This window comes from Egretta garzetta, unplaced genomic scaffold, assembly GCF_000687185.1.
Source record: "Egretta garzetta isolate BGI_Z169 unplaced genomic scaffold, ASM68718v1 scaffold45, whole genome shotgun sequence".
Lineage (NCBI taxonomy): Eukaryota > Metazoa > Chordata > Aves > Pelecaniformes > Ardeidae > Egretta > Egretta garzetta.
In genome coordinates this window covers 12,381,787-12,401,627 of record NW_009260028.1, presented here as the reverse complement: position 1 = coordinate 12,401,627, position 19,841 = coordinate 12,381,787, and the positions used below count along the sequence as shown (strand labels likewise).

The 19,841-nt window shown below is 48.6% G+C and overlaps 1 protein-coding gene across 4 annotated transcripts in view; it reads right to left on the bottom strand.

Moving 5' to 3' along the window:
- Nucleotides 1-19,841, bottom strand: part of PDE9A (phosphodiesterase 9A) — a 51,141-nt gene that overhangs the window by 25,500 nt on the left and 5,800 nt on the right. The window contains exons 2-6 of one of the 4 annotated variants that reach the window (XM_009641015.2): nt 10,535-10,605; nt 8,651-8,728; nt 8,267-8,310; nt 1,174-1,228; nt 272-342 (exon numbers count right to left, since the gene is read on the bottom strand). In XM_009641015.2, coding sequence (XP_009639310.1) covers nt 272-342; nt 1,174-1,228; nt 8,267-8,310; nt 8,651-8,728; nt 10,535-10,605 — 319 coding nt within the window. Of the gene's footprint in view, nt 1-271; nt 343-1,173; nt 1,229-8,266; nt 8,311-8,650; nt 8,729-10,534; nt 10,606-19,841 lie in introns of those variants that run through there. The other 3 variants (XM_009641016.1, XM_009641017.1, XM_035896451.1) reach the window with 3 other exon arrangements.

Genomic DNA, 19,841 nt, shown 5'->3' with positions numbered 1-19,841 from the left:
GCCCGCTGGGGCGCTCCGGATGCCTGCGAAGCCAGGCGTCCCTCCCCGGCCTCGCCTTGCCACTCGGTGCCACCACGGGGTCCCCCTTCCCCCTACCTCACCCCGGGCTGGCCTGCGGCCTTTTGGGCTCAAGGCCAGCCAAATGATGAGCGAGGAGAGAAAGCAGAGGGGCTGTGAGGAGCGGGACGGGGCAGGGGTACAGGAGGGGCAGCAAGGCAAGGGGCTTCCGAGGCACCGGTTCCCACTGTGATAGGAATAAAGGCACACTCACATTCAACCTTTTTCTCCAGCATTGCCAAGTGATTAGCTACTTCCGTTTTCAGTTCATTGATCTTAAAAACCCTGAAAAGAAAACCCTCATGGATTAATGTTATACATTTAGTGCCCTACCTACCCTAGGTGCAAAGTGACTTTTGGCTAGGAAGCGTCTACATTTTTCAGAGGACTGATCGGTCCAATGGCGGTTGCCATAAGGAAAATTCTCCATGGAAATGCTAAAATTTGGGCAGAAAATACACCCAAGTTTAATTTTCAGAAAAATTAACAAGAAATTATCTTGTTATGGCCCTGGGAATGTACTGTGGGCTCTGCAACACTCCATCACACCCTCTCTTCTCAGTGCCTTGTTGTTGTACCCCCTAGGGCAGGGAAGTTAAATTGATAATGCTTCGCCTAACAGCAGCATCTTGGTGTCTGCACACCCGGAGACCCTCGTCCTTTTGAGTTACGCTGGTGATTTGCTGAGCTGTGGTGGGATTGATCTGTCTTCTTGAAAACAGCTGGAATAAATTAAACAGCTATAGAGATGTTCAGAAATCCTCTTGGAGGAGAGGCATGTTTGGGTGACAAAGGGCAAAATGGAACAAATCAGGTGATTTGACTGTTCAGCGAAGCAGCATTTCTTTTGCTTCCTAAGAGGGCAGGAGCACAATAAGAGCATTTATATTTAATACTTGATCTCCTTTTTAGATCAAAGATAATATCCAAAATCGTTTTTGTTTAAGTTACCATATTGCTGTCAGCATGAAATCACGTGTGTAGTAGGCCTAAATTTGGCAGGAAGAGTGGGATTTGAAAGAGATCTTAAATGCCCTTCTGTCTCTTGTGAAAATTTCACTTCGGGCTGATAAAAGAAATAACATTTTAAATTAATAATGATGTTCAGCTTCTTACCTCGAGAGCTGCTCGGCAATCTGTCCCAATAAATTCTGGAACAATTCTTCTTTCTCTGAAAGAAACAGGAGGGAGACATAACAGAAAATGACAGAGGAAAGAAGACACCCTCAACCCCCTGCAAAGTGGCATCCCCAGACTTCCAGCTCTGATGATGAGGCATTTAGCCAAAAAATCGTTCCCGTCCTTTGAACAGCGACAGTGTTTGGCAGTGACTCCTCATCTCACCTGCTGCCTTCTGCCTGCAGATTGCAGTCAAGGTTTCTCAGAATTTTTTTGGGAGGCGCGCTGGGCCTCTGAAAGGTAGCTTGTTTTAAGGTTCTCTGGAAAGGAGACCCCTTTTGCATTTCCTTGGGTGGGACACCCAGAATCACCACCCACTTTTGAAAGGTCTGGCTCACAAGGACTTGCCTCTACCCCATCAACACACTGTGCCAGAGTGCCCACGAATAATGCAACAGCTTATGAACACAAGAAAACCCAGCTTGCCTTTCAGATTTACGCTGGGACATTATCCTGGAGATCGATTTTTTTGGTGCAAATTCATAAGGATCGCACTGCTATGCATAAACTTCAGGCAAACGTGAGATGCCGAAGTGACTGTCCTTGCAGAATGAGGTCCACCCTTCCTGGTTCTTGGGATGAACACAGCAGAGCACAAGTTTCCCAACCCCTTTTCCCTTGAGAACATAACTTGGACAGAGCCACCACAGGGATCCCATTGCTGCCTGAGCTGCTGCGGCAGTGACTGCACTGGGAGTACTCGCGCCGGTAGCTCCCTGCCTCCCACTGCCAAGTTGAGCGCTTGGGCGCTCAGGCGACTCAGGAAGGTCAGCCTGGTGAAGCCCCAGCCCCTTCCCAAGACCATCACAGGACTGCAATCACTAATGCAGAGAAAAGCAAACGAGCCCTTAAAGCAAGACTCTAGATTTCGAGGGACAGTACGCTCCAGGAAGGAAGAAGAAGTATGATAGCAATGTTTTCCCATCTTTCAGCCTGCCCACAATGTATTCACACAGACAGGGGAAGCATAAATCACCTTGAGCTGAGCTGTGAGCTGCTGTTTTGAGACTGCTCCCACCAGCTAATTTAAACTGCACTGTGCTACAATCATTCTCATGCCTGCAATGTGGACGTACTCCTGGGTTCTCATGCTCAAGGAGCGGAAACATTGCACGCTCTCATATACACGCTGCAGATTACAGAACACCCATTTATACCCTATGTAGAAATACCCCGGTGGCATTTCTGAAGCTACTTCTTGCACTTGCCTGAGGGAGCACGCCGCCTCACGAGTGCAATCGCCCAGGCAGAACACATCAGACAGAAATACAGCCCAGCATTTACAACGCATTTCTAAATAATAGCTCTTGTACCTGTTGAAAGGATTTGCAATTCCTCAGGTATTAGAGATGTCAGAAATACTTGCAAGAGCATTCACTTTTCTGGTCAAAACAATTTGGCTGTTACCCCCGTGTCTCTAAACTGGAGCAAGCACTCTGTGCTCTGAAAGTCTCAGATCTAATTCCCTCTTTTCTTTTTTGCTGCGATCCGACTCCCAGCAGAGTGGCTAACAGAGCAAACGAAGAGATTAGTTCCTTTTCACAGCGACCCATTTTTCAGTTTTCTCAAAAAACCCATTTGGAGACGCAAGTGCTGAGACAAAGCAAAGGCTGCAGCCTATTTAAGACAGGAGGAAAGCTTACCGTGTGCAGCACCTGGGATGGTACCCGAGTCCAACAGTGAGAATAAGCAGAGAAACCTGTGTCCTCTCACTTCGGTGCCGCTCAGCTCTGACAGTGGCTGTAGCATGCCAGAGACTGACAAGTTCCCTATAAACACCGTTCCAGTGAAAAAAAAACCAACCAATCTTACTTTCACTCCCTCCCCCTGTCAAAACTCACTTGGAGTACTAGGACATTCTCATCCAGGGAACAGCCCGCTGCAATCTGATGTTTATGGATGTAATAAAAGACTTTCAAAATGAAGATGTATGTTTTTATAACCCTAGGGTGCAGTAAAGATATATGACTAAGAGTGGCAGTTTATCTCATCTTAAAGAGACAAAGATCCATTTCTTTGCCCTGTTCCTTTCTGAAGGGAAGACCTCTGCTAACCCCCAATTCTGAAGAAAATGAGACATTGTGCCAACACCAATTAATCTCGCTTTCCCACTTGTCGGTAAAACAGGAAGGCTAGGTGTCGTTTTACTCCCTACCTTTCCCTCTGTCATTTTTTTTTTTTACCTGGGCAGGGCTGATATCCCAGGTGATGTGATCCCCTCTCGGAAAAGGAAATCCTACTGCATGTAGCATGCACCAATGCAATCCGTGCACCTTGCCGAGGGTCTCCAGCTCCCACCTGCAGTGAGTGACCCAAAAGCCAAGAGCAACCCTCTTCTCAGCTCACCCCCCTGCCAGCACCGTGAATGAGCAACATTTGCAAATGCAGGTGTTCAGCAAGTCAGATTTTTGCACAATATGCAGGGCGTTTTAGCACTGACAAATGAAAATTAGAAAAACCCCCTCTGGAAGATGCTGCAATAGTGTAATGCCGGGCAGGGGACAGGCCAGCTCAGGCCTCCCCAGGCTTTCCGTGGCTCATTCCCACGCCCGCTGTGGGCACAGGGACTTCGGCTCCTTGCCTGCTGGACCTTGCCAAGCTCAGCAGGGAGGTTGGCTGGGGCATCACAGAGCAAGGAGCCATTTTGCCCTCCCTCCCGTCATCCCCATCTCCAGCAGGTCGGGGCAGCAAGCAGGTGCGAGGGAATACGGCAGCAGCATTTTTTCCTGCGGCTCCCGCCGCGGATGGATTGGAGGGCTGGCAGTGAGCGCACACCTTCCTTGCCAGATGGGGACTAGGCACACGCTGGGGCAGCTCAGGTTATGCATGCGGTGACACAGATGGTGTATAACCCACTGGCATGCACCCTCTGCTTCACACTGCCCTGCTTGGCAGTGACTCTTCCTCTCCCGTCTGACACACCGGGATCACAGGTGGGGAGCCACCTCCATCCTCCCCCCCGCCTCCCCCAGCTCCCCTCGCCATCCTGCCAGCCTCAACAAGGGGCAAGCGGGGAGTGCGTGGGATTGTGGGGGTGGGTTGGTTTCCCCCTGTCTTTTCTGCTGTGGCTGAGCACGGCTGCGAGGAGGTGGGCGTCTGCCTGTCCCTGCCAGTGTCTGGCTGGCGAATTCCTGCCACACAGTCTGTCCCTCACGTGTGCCTGTACCTCTGCCTCTGGCTCTCTTTCGTATTTCCTTTTCTGCAGCTTGTTTGGATCTGGGCAGTCAGAGGAATTTAAAAAACAAACAGCCAGGTGGACAAAAGCCTCAGGAAGGGGTGTGCTTCAAGTCCGAGCCCACGTCCATGAATCACGTCGTATCGAGCGCCAAATTTGCTTGACAGCTCAGGTTAATTTGGGATACCGCATGCAAGTCCCTGCTTATGTGAGTAATCCCGAAGCAGTTGAGTAGTTGTCCCCATCCTGATGCACGCATCCACGTGGGATGTGCGTCAGGAGCAGCAGGCAGGAGGGCTTTTTTCTCTCACAGTCTCTGCCTTTTCCCTCTTGCCTGGGCTGCGAGTGTGAATATGCCTCCAAAAGGAGAAGAGAAAGATCCCAGAATAAGAAGATTTAGACACAGTGACAAGCTGCTGTCACTTTATCAATAGCAATCTGCACACGATCCTGTGTATTTAATCATGCAGGGGAAAAAAACCCCAACAAAACAGTCCCCGGAGACCTCTGGTGCAGCTGTACACGTTGTCAGTGGGCTCAGCGGCGGGCCAGGCGGGGCTAGCACTGATTCAGACGTGGCCCTTCTGGCGGGCAGCTACATAGGTCTTGGTCGAGCTAGCTCCCCCGCTGCAAGCCGATATCCCTGGGGAGAGACTGTGGGTTTTCCTCTGTGCAAGAGAGCTTGTTAGATGAAATGGCCAATAACTGAACGTCGAGTGAAGTGGGAGGCAAAGGCTCTGCCTACAGCCTCAGCCTGGCCAAGTGGCTCTACGCTGGCGGGGTTCCCCGGCGCTGAGGCTGCTGAGCAAGGAGAGGCAGGGGGTGAGCTCTCCCCACGTGCTGGCCTCCATCCCCATCAGATACAGCTCAGATTGGGTTTCCTTGCCCGTTCCCCCAGGGATGAGGGGATGCTTGTCTTGAAGGACCCACCAGAACAAGCTGGAGACAGAGGTGCAGAGCGAGCTGGGTCTGAGCTCGGCACATGTCGTGCTCTTTCAGGTCACACCACCGCTGACGTCTTTAAGGGCTTGTTCAGCCGCCTCTGTGCTTTGCTGCCCTAACTTTGGAGCAGGAGGAAAGCCCTTGTGCATGTTTCCCCCCCCGTTCAGGACCGTGGTGGATCAGGCTCGCTTGAGCCCCACAATAGCTCCTTTCTCAGCACTACTGGAAACCTAACAGCCTTCAATCTTATTTTTCAGGAGCGTGCTGCTGGTAGGATTTGCTCATTTAATTGGCATCTCCAGTGCTATTGCAGAGTGCCCGAACCCTACTAATTACAGCCACAACACAGCCATCGGTTTGTGAGTTTTGAGCCTGTGCCACTGCGAGGACGCAGACCAGAGCCTTTCCACTGTCGGGAGAAAGGAGATGCCTGTTCGATGGGCTTCGAGTTGAAAGACCCCAGAGAGAAGGAAGGGTTTGGCACCGGTGGTTTGATGCTCTGCTCGGACAGCTGCGCGCCTTCTGGTCCGGGGCCGCGGGAGGAGGGACGGCATGCAAGGCAGTGGCCCCACAGGCTCAGAGCTGGCCAGCTGGGCCCCCGCCTTTGCCTTGCAGACAGCTGACCCCGCGGTGGTAGGGCGACCGCCGCTGCATCCAATGGCTGCTTACTGTAATAATAATTTTTTTTAATTCCAACCCTCTCCCATGACTATGGCCAGGAAATGAAGAATGGTTTCTTAGCAGGGCTCCGGTGGATATCTCCTCTGCTGGATAAAAGCCACTGCTTATATTTTCCTCCCAAAGGATCGTATTTTCCAGTCCCACCTTTTACAGTCTTTGTTCCGCTGAAGCATGCGTCACTCTTTTCCAGCTGCCTGGGATACTGCTGAAAAGAGATGCATTACCTCCCACTGCTGTGAAAATTGGGGTGACCCCTTTTTTGGCATGTATTTGGATGAGTTGCTTTGGGAAGCAGAATCACGCAGGCAGAGTTGTTTAAGAAGCGAAGACTAAAACAGAGCTGTTTTTTTTCTTTTAATGAAGAGGAACAATTTCCCACTCTGTTTATTCTTCCTACTCTCAGCAAAATGTCAGGAATGCTTAAGATTAATGACAACCCATGTGAAAGAGAAACAGATACCAAGGAACATTAGTTAGTTCCATCACACTCAGTTCAACTTTCCTCCTCTTTCCATAGCAGACTCTGTCTTTATGCTTTGGCAACCTACTGCCAGAATTTTTCTTGCCTTTTTCCAGCCCTGGTGGCCCTGCTCACCAGTCTTTCTTGGTCTTGGGGCAAATGGCCAGCTCGTACACAGAGACACATGCCCCGGTTAAGACCTCACCTTTTCTAGTCTGATAATGCAAAGAGTGTACACCTGGACCAGAAGAGTGATGCTCTTCCAGCAGAGTTTCTTACAATAAGGAGACGGCGTCTTTTTCCTTAGCGGTCACGGGCGTCCCTCGGCTTTGACTACCTCCTTCTGGCAACAGCAGCAATCACTGACATGGAACCTGTTTATGGCTCGTAACAAATCTTACTGTGATAAAGTTCTTCCCTGTTTCCTAGCTTCTTTGTTCTTTCTGCTCTCCATTCATCTTTGCTCTCTGCATGCACAAGCTCCCTGCTGTTGCCTCTCCACTGCCCCCCTCCCCCCCCCGCAGCACACAGCCTTGCTGTGCCCTTTTCCTACAGATGTTTCTGCTGCAGCGGACGTGGGAGTAGCTTTGGTTCCCTCCGCCTGCCCATCTGAAAAAAAGGCAGTGCTGTGAGACACTGTGTTTTCTTGCGTAACACAGGAGCCTAAGCAAGAAGCCGAGGTGAGACCTGCAATTAGCATTAGCAAGAAGACAAGGTGGGACCAGCGAAACTGCCTTGCCCCTAATCCAAGAGCCTCACCCATTCCTGAAAACTACTTTTTCCAGCCCCAGACTTTCAGGCTCCCTCCTGTTCTTCCTGTGCAGTCTCCATTTCCAAGATAATCTTAATCTCTTGCCCCTTGTCTCTCCTATCTTCTCATTTTACTGCTCCAAACTGTCCCCAGCTGATGTCTCCTACCCTCCTGCAGCCCCTGCCTGAGCAGCCAGCCTCTCCCTACAGCTTCGCAGTGTACAGGCTCGGGCTCTTGCTCAGGTTGCCTCAGAGCCAGTGGCAGGAGGTAACTGCAGTTGCACAGATGAGAGAGACCATGAGCCAGATGCTCTACAGGAATTGCCCCAAGCAAATAAATGCTCTGCTCCCGGGTCTGAGAGCTACTGGCCTGAGTGTGACACGGACAGAGAAAAAGAAATAGTGGAAGTGCCACTTCAGTCCTGCCCGTGGTGTATGACAGCGCTGTGCGCTGGGGAACGTGTTCCAGATGAGTTCTTTCATCCAGCCCTTCTTTAGCCTTGTCAGGTGTATTTAAACATTTATTACACTTAGAGCTACCATGCCCACAACAGAAATTATGCTCTCGCCTCAGCCATTTGGAAATAACATGGGGTTTAAATGTCGTGCTCAGCTTTCCAGCAGAGCTTTGCTGCGAGGTGAACAAGTTTAACAAAAGACTGCAGGACAGGCTTTCAAACGTCGTCTGCATTGCCTGAAAAAAACCCCACTGCTCCCTGCAAGACTTTCCCCAGGACATCAGTGGTGCTGAGTCAGACCCCAGGTAAGCGCTGGGAAAGTCCCCTAGACCCCAGCCATTCCACCTCACCCTTAAATACTTTGAAATCTGGCGATGGTTTTTTTTCAGCTTTCCTCCAGAACACTGTGATCAAACACTTCTTATTCTGCCATAGCTACAACCATGACATCATCATCCTTCTTTCTTGCATCGCAGCCACACAATTTCCACGTGTTCCAAATTCAATTTCCAAACGTTTGCAAATTCAGCTTTAGTAAATTTGGTTCAAAAGGGTTGTTTTTACCTGAGAGCTGCCCAGTGGCAACAGGTATCACTTTGTATGGAGACCTGGAAGAGTCAGAGCGGGTTCATGTTAGCAACACTCAGAACGCAGTTTGTATTTCATATTTGACAGCAAACAGGGTGGGATGGGATGAGATGTTCTACATTAAACACTTAAAAGCGGTATTTTTTCCTCAAATAATTACTCCTGCCTTAATAACAACGAAAAATCTTCAAAACCAGGAGGCATTAGTGTTATAAGCCTGCATGCAATTCTTGCTGTCATCTCCCTTCCTTCAGGGAGCTGCTCACCTCCCACTGCACGCAGAAGGCATCTGCAGGCAACCACCACCCCTTCCCTTGGCCTTGACCCCACTTTTGAGGAGTGGGTTGCAGCAAGGCTTACCTCTCTGAGTTTGCAGGCATTGTCGGATCAATGGACACCATACAATTGTCTGCCGTCAAAAGGGAGATTGTTGTGTTCCTGAAAAGTGTGTTTCAAAGACATTTATTTGACCTAGAAATGCTGGCTGAAATCCTGTGCTGCTGCATGTGGCGCATAGCCACCTTCTCTCCTGCAGCACTCCTGGCCTGGCCTGGCACTGTCTCAGACCCATTTTCCCTTGGCGCCGAAAGGGTCGAAGCCTGAGATGGGGTAGGCTTGATGCTTCACCCATTTCGATTACCGGAGGTGTTTCTGGGAAAATGTTAAGTGTGATCATCTTTGATCTTGGAGCAGACTTTGCTCCTTGCTAACTCATGTATTCTGTTGACTCACCAATTAACAGTTTCTCTTCAAAAGCTATGTTTTGTGACACATTGACTCGGCAGCTATGTATTGACTCACACTACACAAATGACTACTGGTGCTATGAATGTCTTGAAATTGTCTACTTACTCCTTTACCAAAACAAACAAAACAAATGTCTTGCTGAGTACGGAGCCCCCTTTTTTTTTATACTGTGGTAGGTGTGATCTCGTAGGCTCAGATGTAAACCTTGGATGTTTACTCTGGCTCCAGGAGCCTGGTTGAAACGAACAGTTCTTTGGAAGCCTTCTGATGAAAATAAAATGACAAATACACAGTGAACACCCTGTTCGTGAATGACTAGAACCGCTAAAAAAAGTTTCCTGGGTGACAGAGTGGAAGTATTTGACATCATAGTCAAATGAGAGATATTAACCTTTCTCAAGTCAAATGGGAGGAAATAGCCAAGATAAACAGCAAAGGGCATTAATTCTGTCCAGCAGTTTATGCAAATTATGAGTCAATATGGACAATTTTATCTTTCAATACGCAGAGCTGGAGTCATACAATAAACCCATGATTAAAGGATTGGCTTGTTTTTTTCCTGTGTTTTTTCTCTATTGTAAACCTGTGCATACAAACATTAAGGCTACGGCTTATTGCATGCTGCTGCGCATCTGGCCTGGGCTGCTCAAGGCCCCTACGCAGACAGCAGATGCCCCCTTCTAGATGTGACTCCCCCTGCACCACCGCCCTGGACAGGCGGTGTAGAAGCTGCCGGGTGCTACACCACGCCACCCTCCACTGCGCGCCGGCCTTTCCCACCCTGACGCACACCTACGCCTGATCCCGGATCCCTCCCAACACAGAGGTTTGAGTTGGATGCTGCTCTCTAGGTTGAAGGTAAGAGAAACAAACCCTACGGGGAATTACAGCAGGAGATATGCGTGGCCTTTGCAGGACAACATCAGTTAGGAAATACTTGGCCTGGGCAATGGATTTGGGGATATTTAAGTTCTATACAATGGTTCTGCTGGGGTACTTTGTGTTTGACTACCCCCACACCTGGGATCAGATTGTACTGTATCTAAAAAGAAAGCTTATCAGCTAGTGGCAATGCTTCTCATTGGCCCTAAATTTTTCCCTAAAAAGCAGGTTCTAAACATGAGGTTGCATTTCACTCAACACAGGCAAAAACCTAGTGCTGAGGGATAACTGGCAGGCGCACACGACCCGTGTGCACTCAGGGCTGGGCTTCTGCACTTGCTTTTATTTTTTTAGACTATATCTCTTCTTTCTACTCAATTCCACTCTGTTCCTCAGGCACAGCCAGCACTGAGGTGGCTCAATGCCTGCCAGAGCTTCATGCACTTTTCCGGCTGGTGCTCTCCGGGTTGCCCCAGTTTTTTCTTCCAGTAGACTGGAAGGAGAGAGAAGCCTGAATAGCAGGTAAATGCATCATTTGGGGTCTGTCTTTAAATTGTCCCCAGAAGCGAAGGAACAACAGGGAGATGAGTGTCATAAATGAAAAGAGACACCTACCTTGGTAACCCCGTTGCAATGCAGAAGAGGTCCATGATATCTTTGGAGTTGCAGTATTTACTAAAGATCACCTTCCAAACCGAACAGCAGCCAGGGGAAAAAAAATGGGAGACAAAGAAGAGAAAGGATGGTTAGTTCCCAGTGAGATATGAACTCTATTCAGGCGCAAACTGGGCTAATTTTAAGGCTCATCCTACCACTTCAATTATCTGATTTGACTTCTAAGCTGGAATATTTCTCTACTCCTGTTTAATACGTGTGCTTTTTTTCGATAAAGCAAGCAAACTCTGGAGACCTAATTGCACTGTTCAGAAGTAGAGCAATAACGCATGTGAACAGAGAGCAAAAGGTATCTCATAATGCAGTATTGCTGCAGGATGATAACAAATGCAGATTTAAGCATGTAAGAGCCCAGGTTTAGGAGGAAACCAGCCCAGATTTGGGGAGGTTCTTGGGTACTATAAAAGGGCAATGCTTTTTGGACTACACCAGCTTAAGATAGCTTTAAACCAAAGAGAGGGGTTTTTTCCCCCCCAGGTTGTGCCCAATTTCTTGCCAACTGCCAGGCTGTATCGATGCTGCTGTTAGGTCAGAGCTCGGACCTTGTATTACAAAATTTACCACTGTTACCTTCGCACGCCCCCAAACACCTCTCCATCCCCCTGCCCTCCCATGCACGCCAGGCAGCCCCTATGCTGAGAAGGCCGTTGGGGCAGTGGGTCTGGGAGCGCAACGTCCCCTTGACCCCTGTTGAGATGCGGCTTTCAGCAACGTGATCCCATGCCATGATTTTCCCCAGGACTCCCACGCCCGTCGGGGCACATGGGCAGTGGTGATCCCTGGTTGGGAAGCTCTTCTGCAGCCGGGGTGGGAGTGGGGAGGAAGCCTCTCTGTGTGCCTTTGGTTGCCTATGGTGGAGGCTTTGAAACCACCATGGCAATAACGTGCCTCATGGAAGTCGGGCCCGGTTCATCTTCTCAAAGCCAGGAACAACAGCCAGCAGCAGGGCTGATTTGTCTGGGGATCTGCTGGCGCCAACGGGGTGGCCACAGGCGGCAGGGGCCAGGTTGCTGTGGGGAGCAGTAGGGGTGTGGAATGGGGCAGCTTCCCTGGCCAGTGCTGGAGCTCAGCTCCCTTGCACCCCTGAAGAAGAAAGAGCCACAGAGCCTCCAGGTTCAGGATGCAGCAGCGCAATGGGACTTCTGGGACCCAATGGCAGGTGAGGTCTGAGGCACAGGGAGATCAAGGTCAAAAGACTCCTCTTCTTGCAGCTGCCTTGCTGGAGATGCTATTTTCCACCTCTCAGGACCACCCGTAGCATCCCACACGCTCAGGCACAGTTTGCATTGCCACCCATCACGGACACAGGGGATCTGCACACCCGCAGATCAGCCTCAAGGCTGGTGACCCAGAAAATGAGGAACATGTCACCCAGGATCGCCTTCCTGTGGTTTGGTTTCGCTGCCTTGCCTCGTGCTGCCACCCTCCCCGGATCTGGTCAGTCAAGCAGGCACTGTGTGTTCGGCAAGGTGAGGACCATGCTGGAAAAATAACATGTCATCATCTAATGAAAGACTTTTCCAAAAGGCATAGGTGCCAGGAGTTAATTAAGCCTGCAGCCTCGCACCAGCAGTCTCAGCCTTTGAGTGCATTAATTCCTAAATCGTAATAGCTTTGGAGTAACACGGTCCCCATGTGCCTTTTCTAAGGTGCCTTTCAGACACGAGGGGAAATCTCTCCAGCCAGAGGTGTCGTGTGCCGCTGACCCAGACCTCTGCTGCTGGCGATGGCGAAGCCATGGGATTGCCCGCGGGACGCTCTGCCAGCGAGGAGCTGCTAATGCCTGCTCAGAACTCGGGACATCGTGAGCCTGAAGCATTGGGAGAGCCAGGACAAACCGGCAGGATCTGGCCAGCCTGGCTGAGTCCTGTTGTGCCTGGGGTGCGACGCACCGACACTCGGGCTGATGCTGAAGCAAGGCTTCAGACCTCAGTTTTCACTGGTGGTGAGGAGCCCTCTTACTCTTGAAGGGGGATTTTGTGGTAGAGAAGAGAGTGATATTGGTCGCCTCAAGAGGTGGCTGTGACTGATATGTATGTGCACACCCACCTTTCCCTTTTTCCCACCCATATGAGATTACACCAGGCAGTATTTTCATAAAACATCAAGGCACTTGGTTGCTGAGGTAGTAACTGCTACCAGGGAAATGAGTGGGATTAAGGCACAGGTGTGTTTTAAAAGCCTGCTTTGCCCAGTGCTTGACCCTTGATTATTGAAATACAGCAGCCATCAAAGCAATAAAGCATAGTGAATCAAGTTCAGATAGGGCTAAAACCCTGCTCCTAGCAGAACTCAGCATCCTACAAGAGTGACAGCTTCTAAAATAGGCTGACGGAGTGTTGGAAGGTACAACAACTGGTACATGCAGTAACTGAGGAGATGATGTTAATTGCAGCTGAACAGAGGGTAAAGGCTTATGATGTGCCAGGAGTGCTATTTCAGGTATTGAGGTTTCTTATTCTGGAAATCAATTATTATTGACTGGGACAGATAAGAGAGGAAAAGATAAAAAAAGAAAAAAAAAATTAAAAACCATTAAAGGTAAGGAAGCTGGCCTGACTCATAGAAAGCAGCAGGAGCTTTCAATGCATCGAGGATGAATTTTAATGCTTCTTTTACTCCACATAATAGTGAAAGAGTGGGAAGCAAAACAAAGACCATAGATACTATTTTCTAGATTATGAGCTATCTCCATACATGCTTTTTAGCTTTCCATACTTGGTATTTTTACTTAAGTTTGCTAAAAGTGGGTTTGTGAATCACCCACCACACTTTGATACTCTTCTCAGGATGGCTGTCCTCAGCTGGTTGGGTTTTTTTTAATCAAAGAGCATATGCTACTAAAGTTTTCTTGTATTGCAACCTGCTGAGCTTTTTTGACCAACTTTCTTCTGTTCTAAAGCAAAGCAGCCAGCCTCAGATGTTTCCCAGCAATACGCAGTTGTTCCTGTTATTGCCTGCAGGTTTATGTTCCCAGTAAAGTCAATGTAAGTTGTGCCGATGGAATACGATTGGGATGTATTTTGGAGAGACAGGAGGACAGCGCTGCGTACTATTGATGGCTCCAGCACGGTATAGGAATCCTATTTGCCTAGAGTCCATTATCACCGCAGGGACGTTAGCAGCATGAAGGCAATACAGTGACATTTGGCTCGCAGCTGTACTTCAGCCAGATGGGACACATGATTTCTCCCATGACCAGGGAAGATGGTTGACCTGCAGCTTTGAGGATAGGCAGCCCTGTTGGCACTGGGCGGAGAAGTGAGCATCGTACCCCGTCCTGTGAAGATGTCCTTACTTGGGCAGATGTCCCGAAGCCATTGATCTTCAGCCCAGGTCTCCATGATGATACTTTTCTGGCACTGTTTGTGGGTCTGATCCAGGCCCACAGTCAGCAGTGAGGGACTTTGTCTCCCTGCAAACCTCTCTCAGCTCTCCCACAGTCATCGTCTCGCTTAGGTCCCTGTTGCTATCCCTGGGTGGCAAGCCACTGCTGCGATGTGTCTCACAGCTCCTCACTCTGCCTTAATGCCCAGCAGTGGAAGAAATCACTGCTTAGGACAGGACTGAGAACTTGCTATGGGGCATAACAGAGGCCAAAGGCAAGGAGACCACAGCAGTTTCTACAGCTGTGGTAGTGGGCTAAGATCAAGCATGTATGGGGCACAGACAGGTTTCCCCATAATAGGCGTCAAAGAAACGCCTAGTCACGCGGGTCAGCACAGCCCAAAAAATCCAGGGATGCAGCTCCTGATGCACCTCCCACGAAAAAGAGTGGACACAGGGGACTCCAGTATTGCCTGGTGGTATGAGAGTCTCCTCAAGAGACCAGACAGCACAAGACACTCGTTTGCCAGTGTCATTTCTGAAAGCAAAGGCAGAGCCGAAATCCTGTGAACAGAGTCACAGAGGCGACACACCGCATGGGAAAGGGGAATGGAGGCCTCTGCTTCAGTCTGCAGATTGATGACTAAATGCCACAAAGAAAATCAGCCACATAAAACCCCTGTTAATTGCATCTCCCTTGGATTCGTGCCAGGAAGAAACAGAATGTGTTCCTCAAAAATTATGCAGCATCTGCAAACAATTCACTTCCCCCGTTTGAGAGTTAACATTATTTCATATTCCTGTTCCTGTTAGCAAAACTTCTACCATGTGTAGAAAAAAATAACAGGAAAACTAGTCTTCCCTGAATGCTCAGCTCGACCATTTCAATAAGTCTCCATCAAGACCAAGAAGTAGCCATTTGATTTAAGTGGGGAACACTGTCTGCCTGCCTTGGAAAGTAACGTGAAGCAAAAGGGGGAAAAGTGGAATGAATAATAACTGAGGCTTTTTGGAGTGGAAATAATATTTTGATGAAGCATGCAGTGACTGTGAAGTAGGACAGCGTGACTTGATGGGGATGTCTGGTTCCTGGCCCGGAGCTCGCTTCTGTGGGACTGCTTTCTTTCCTGGAGACAGTTCTGCATTTTTTGAAACATCTTCCTCTGAAATAAGGGGCTGTTGTCTCTTAATCCACAGTATCCACCTCTAGTCGAGGACAAGGGTTTTAAAAGCCCTCTCAGAAAGAGTCGGGATTAAGAGCCCTGCTACTCTGGCTGGCTTTCCCACTCAGAGGAGCAGCTCAATATTAAGGATTGCGATGGAGAAATTACTAAGGGACCATAGCGCATACACCCTGCAACCTCCCAGCTTACAACTAATCACATTATATTTTGCTTTCAGATAGGATGGGTAAAAACACAGCCTACAAATCCAATTTCTGTTCTATATTTGATCCTCAGAACAGCTAATCCTCTCTGTAAACTGTAAACCCTGTCCAGAATGTTATCCTGTTCTGATCTGTTGTTGGTTATTGGGTTTTCTTCCAAGAATTTAACTTGTGTTTGGGGTTTTTTTACCCTAGTAAAATTCCTAAACAAGTAATGCAGACGTACTTTCAAAGCCAGCCTATCCTTCATTTCCAGTCCTACTTCCTTCTGCTGGTCTCAACCTGCTGTGTGTCCATGGCTTTTAGCACTTGGTGATGTCTTCCATTCAGCTTAGTGAGCCGTCTCCAGAGTCGGGGCTGAAAGCACGGAGCTGAAACAACCTAAAATGATAATCTTTCACTAATGAGGCTGGAGGAGAGTGTGTCAGAAAAAGAGTCTGGTAAAACTCAGATACCTTGCAGAAACTGTGAAAATTCTTGCTGCTTCTGTAACAGCAGCTTTCATGGAGGATTTCTGAATTGGGAAGGCCAGAAGGCTGACGTGGAATTCTTCAATGGGATTTTCCCTGTCTCTCCAGAGGCCTTTGGTGCCTGTATCAAAATGAAGCAGGATCCAGAACTTTTAGATGCCACTCTGCAGAAATCACTGGAAGGAACTCGTGTTTCTAAACATGTAAGCAAATAGGTCTTCCTCAAAAAATGGTGATAAATGACAGTCATAGTTCCCAATATCCAACAGAAGCCTTACCTAAACCCCCACATCTAAACATCTCCCAGGTTTCTCATTCTTTGAATTCAGATACAGGCATAGCATGAGCCCAGCTATATCCAAAATACCTATTTTTTATTCCTCGCACTAATTAACTGTTGATATTCAGAAAACCACTCCACTTATCTGAGCTTCAAACGCTAGGCAGTATTAAAAATAGCATGCCGGGTTTGCCATCTGTTTGATGCAGGAGGAGCTTCTCTAAGAGAGGAACGGAGAGTAAGTACGTGTGTGTGCATGTGCATGGCGGGGGGGAAGAAAGCGCGAGAGCCCTCAGCTGAGAGTCCGAGCAAAAATGAAGGCTTCCCCCTGAGCTCTTTGAAGAGCGCTTCTGTTAGTGGGTTGGGGAGCGTGGTAGGCGTTTCACTTCCAACAGCCGGAGCCCTGCAGTCCTGCTGATTCACACTTACCTTCAGGCAGTAACGTGGCCTGACAATATTCGTTTCAACATGACACCTAAGTGAAAAGTACGGGTGGGATCCATCTGACGTAACTTCCAACATCTACAAGTTTGGCATCTCATGCATGTCGCTTTGCTAGATCCCCTCCCTTGATGGTAGAGAAAGAGGACAACTTCCAACGGGTAAATCAGCCCACACATCTCCAAAACCCAGTTTAAGATGGGATGAATCATCCTCTGGAGGTACCACCCACCTCCCCAGTGACTACGGGGGAACCCATGTGACTAGCTAGCTTGGAGCAGTCATCACTAACTTTTAGATGGCTACGGTTAACGGTTAAATGGGGTGAATCCCGTTAGCCTCCTAATTATATACATGGCCTTAAAATGAGAAACAGGAGCCGCCAGACAGAGCTGACGTATCAGGATCCCAAGGCAAGTGGCTATATGCTAAGTCGCAATTCCCATCCTTATAACATCCCTGAACAGAGTGCTATGGGAAAAGATATTTTTCTCTTTTCAAGAAAGAGAAAACGTCTATGATACAGTCATATGTGTTACCCCCAGGGCAATCTTGGACGTCCATTGAGAGGGACGGCATGGCAGGGGTTGGCTCTGTCACTACAAGCAGGGAGGGATCTCATTACTTTTTAGAGTTGTCGAGGCTCATAGAGGAAGCCAGGTTACATTAAAGAGAGCCTTGTGACCTGCTGACTATACTAAGGGACATGTTGCTACTCTTCAGTCTTTCAGTCCTAATGATTAACGGCAGAATGTAACTGGGAACCAGCCAAGGCTGGTTCCGAGAGGCTGAGTTGAAAGTTTGTTATTTTCTGCAACAGACATAAAAGTATTTCAACCTTTGACAAATAGCAGAAATGTCTATACTCTGGCTTTACTTAACATAAATAGGGCACACGATTGCTGCTAATGGAGTACTAAGTGCAATTAACCCTGTAGCACATTAATACATTAAGCTGGAAATGTTTTGTAAACTGGATAATAAGGATGCTTTAGCACCAAATGTCCTTACTAAATGTGAGCGGAGCCAGGCTGCTTGTTTCAAAACTACTCACACAATTAACATCTGACGTTACAACACGCTTGATAATGTAGGACTGTCAGAAGGGTCCTGTTAGTTAACAGCGCAAGGAAAAGCGGGTATGGTGAGAGGCCAGCGAGAGGCCAATTTGCAGCCGTAGAAGAAAGTTCACTAAAAAGGCGGTAGAAACAAAGTGGTTTTGCCTTGTTTGCACTAAGCCAAAAGAGTTTGGATGGGGGGACCATAAGGTGCTATGGTTGGCCTGTCTGAATCCATAGGTCAGGCTAGCGGTAGAGACCTACACTTCATCTTGGCAAACATGAGCATAAACTAATAACTGTAATGGACTGCATGTGGCTTCAGAAAGATAAACAGTAAACAAGCCTTTTCGGATACAGAAGAATCATGGAGCTATGCTGGAATTACGGAGCTGTGCTAGGATTATGGTTTGGCTCTCTCAGTGCTCTGAGGAGCCCTTGCTGGGGAGAAAAGAGAAGAGGCAGTCGGAGAGAGAGGGGCCTCAAGTATGACATTTTCTCTCACTTCTTTAAAAGCCTGGTTTTAAGCCACTTTTACTCTTTAAAATGTTTTTTGTTGTAATGTAATGGAGTTTTAGGAACCTGCTGTTCATTTCTTGCTGCTTTACAACAAGAACATCTAGCAGCAGCTGCCTCGAATTCACCGGGGCCAGCTAAAATCAGAGAGCCAAGGTGAGCCAAGACCACCGGCCAGACTCAGGCTGTGCTACCTTGTACCTTCCCTTGCCCACAGAGATCTGCCAGCACTAAGAAAATGGCCTTGATCCCACAACAACACATTTATGCCTCACCATGATAAAGAGTTTTGTCACGTGCAGGAGGAACCTCCAAGCACCGGCCAGGCAGAGCGGCCCCCGGCAGTGTCCATGTCCCAGCTGCCCATGAACCCCACCTCTGTGCACCCCTCCGACGGTCGGCAGCTGAAAGGGTATTGCCCTACATTCCCAATCCAAACAGACAGGGAACTGGGTCCATGGGCACCGCAGAGCGTGCTTGCCCTGCTGTGCCGAGAGAGTCACGGGGATGCAAAAATATTTAATTGCCTTGAGCCGATCATCATGCCATTATTTTTCTGCTGCGTTTTGTTTTTAATCTGAATCCAGTTTGGCGTGTTAAAAATAGCACAGTGAGCTTTGGAAAAATCTGTTGGGTTTGCTGGAGTCTAGGCATTTATACCACAGTTGCTGTTGCTCTAATTAAAAAGAAAAGCTCACATGACAGAAATGATTCCTGTGTGCTGACGTTTCAACGCAAGAACCACAGCACCCAAAGGCAGTCTTATCTTCGTTCTGTTCATCGTGGACCTCAGGCCAAGAGGAACAATGGCTGTGGATGGATCAGTGCCCTGCTCCACAGGTTGGTACAGTAGACACCCAGAAAGGTTGAACTCAATACATTTCTTTGAGAAAAAAAAAAGTCATTTCTCTGTTTGGCATCCAGAATGACTCAGTCAACCAGCAAAATGGCTCCAAAATTCTTTACTTGCTTTCTGAAGAGGAAGAAAATACCACCCTCGGTGATTTCCTTGAATCCTTGACAAAGGCGGCGGTCCTTTTCTTTTTTCCAGTTAGCACAGGCTCTGCACCCCTCTGACTTTCCATCCTCGTTGCAAATGTGATGCTGATTAAGAAACTGGAAACAGAAATCATCTTGAATTAAGCATTTTTCTCAAAGGAACTCCTTACAACTCTTGTGAGCAAAGCCAGTACCTGTGACATTTGAAAAGGAGAGCCACGAAGCCACCCATCTGGGAATATGGCCACTGGCTGGTTTGGCTCTGCTGCCATTTAAATCTCAAAAGTCAAAAGAAAATGTTCCCCAGTAGTTTCTTCATGGAAAAAATTTGGGCATGGGCTGGGGAACATTTCCTTGCTGGCGGATGTTTAATTCGAAACAGACTTAATAGGAATTTTTCTTAAAAACACAGCCAAAGGGTTAATAACGTTATGAAGGAAAATAAGACTCCAAATCCGGCTTAAGTTTGGCGCAGCAAACCTCCCTGCTCCGCTGGCAGGTTGGGGGTTTGGGTGCTTGATCCCACCTAGTATCATTCCAGGATCAACGAGAAATCCCCACCCACGGCGGTACTGCAAGATCACCTTATCCTACATGAAACACGGCCACGGCTTCCCCGCCCTGTCCCGCTGTCCTCTCCTTTGCCTGGCAGCAGACCGGGCTGTGGCAGGGGTGGTGGGACACGGAGGCATTTCATGGGTGTGCTAAGCCCCGGGCACGCATGCGAAGCGCAGAGGCAGGGGGGGGTCCAGGGGAAAGGGAAAAAAAC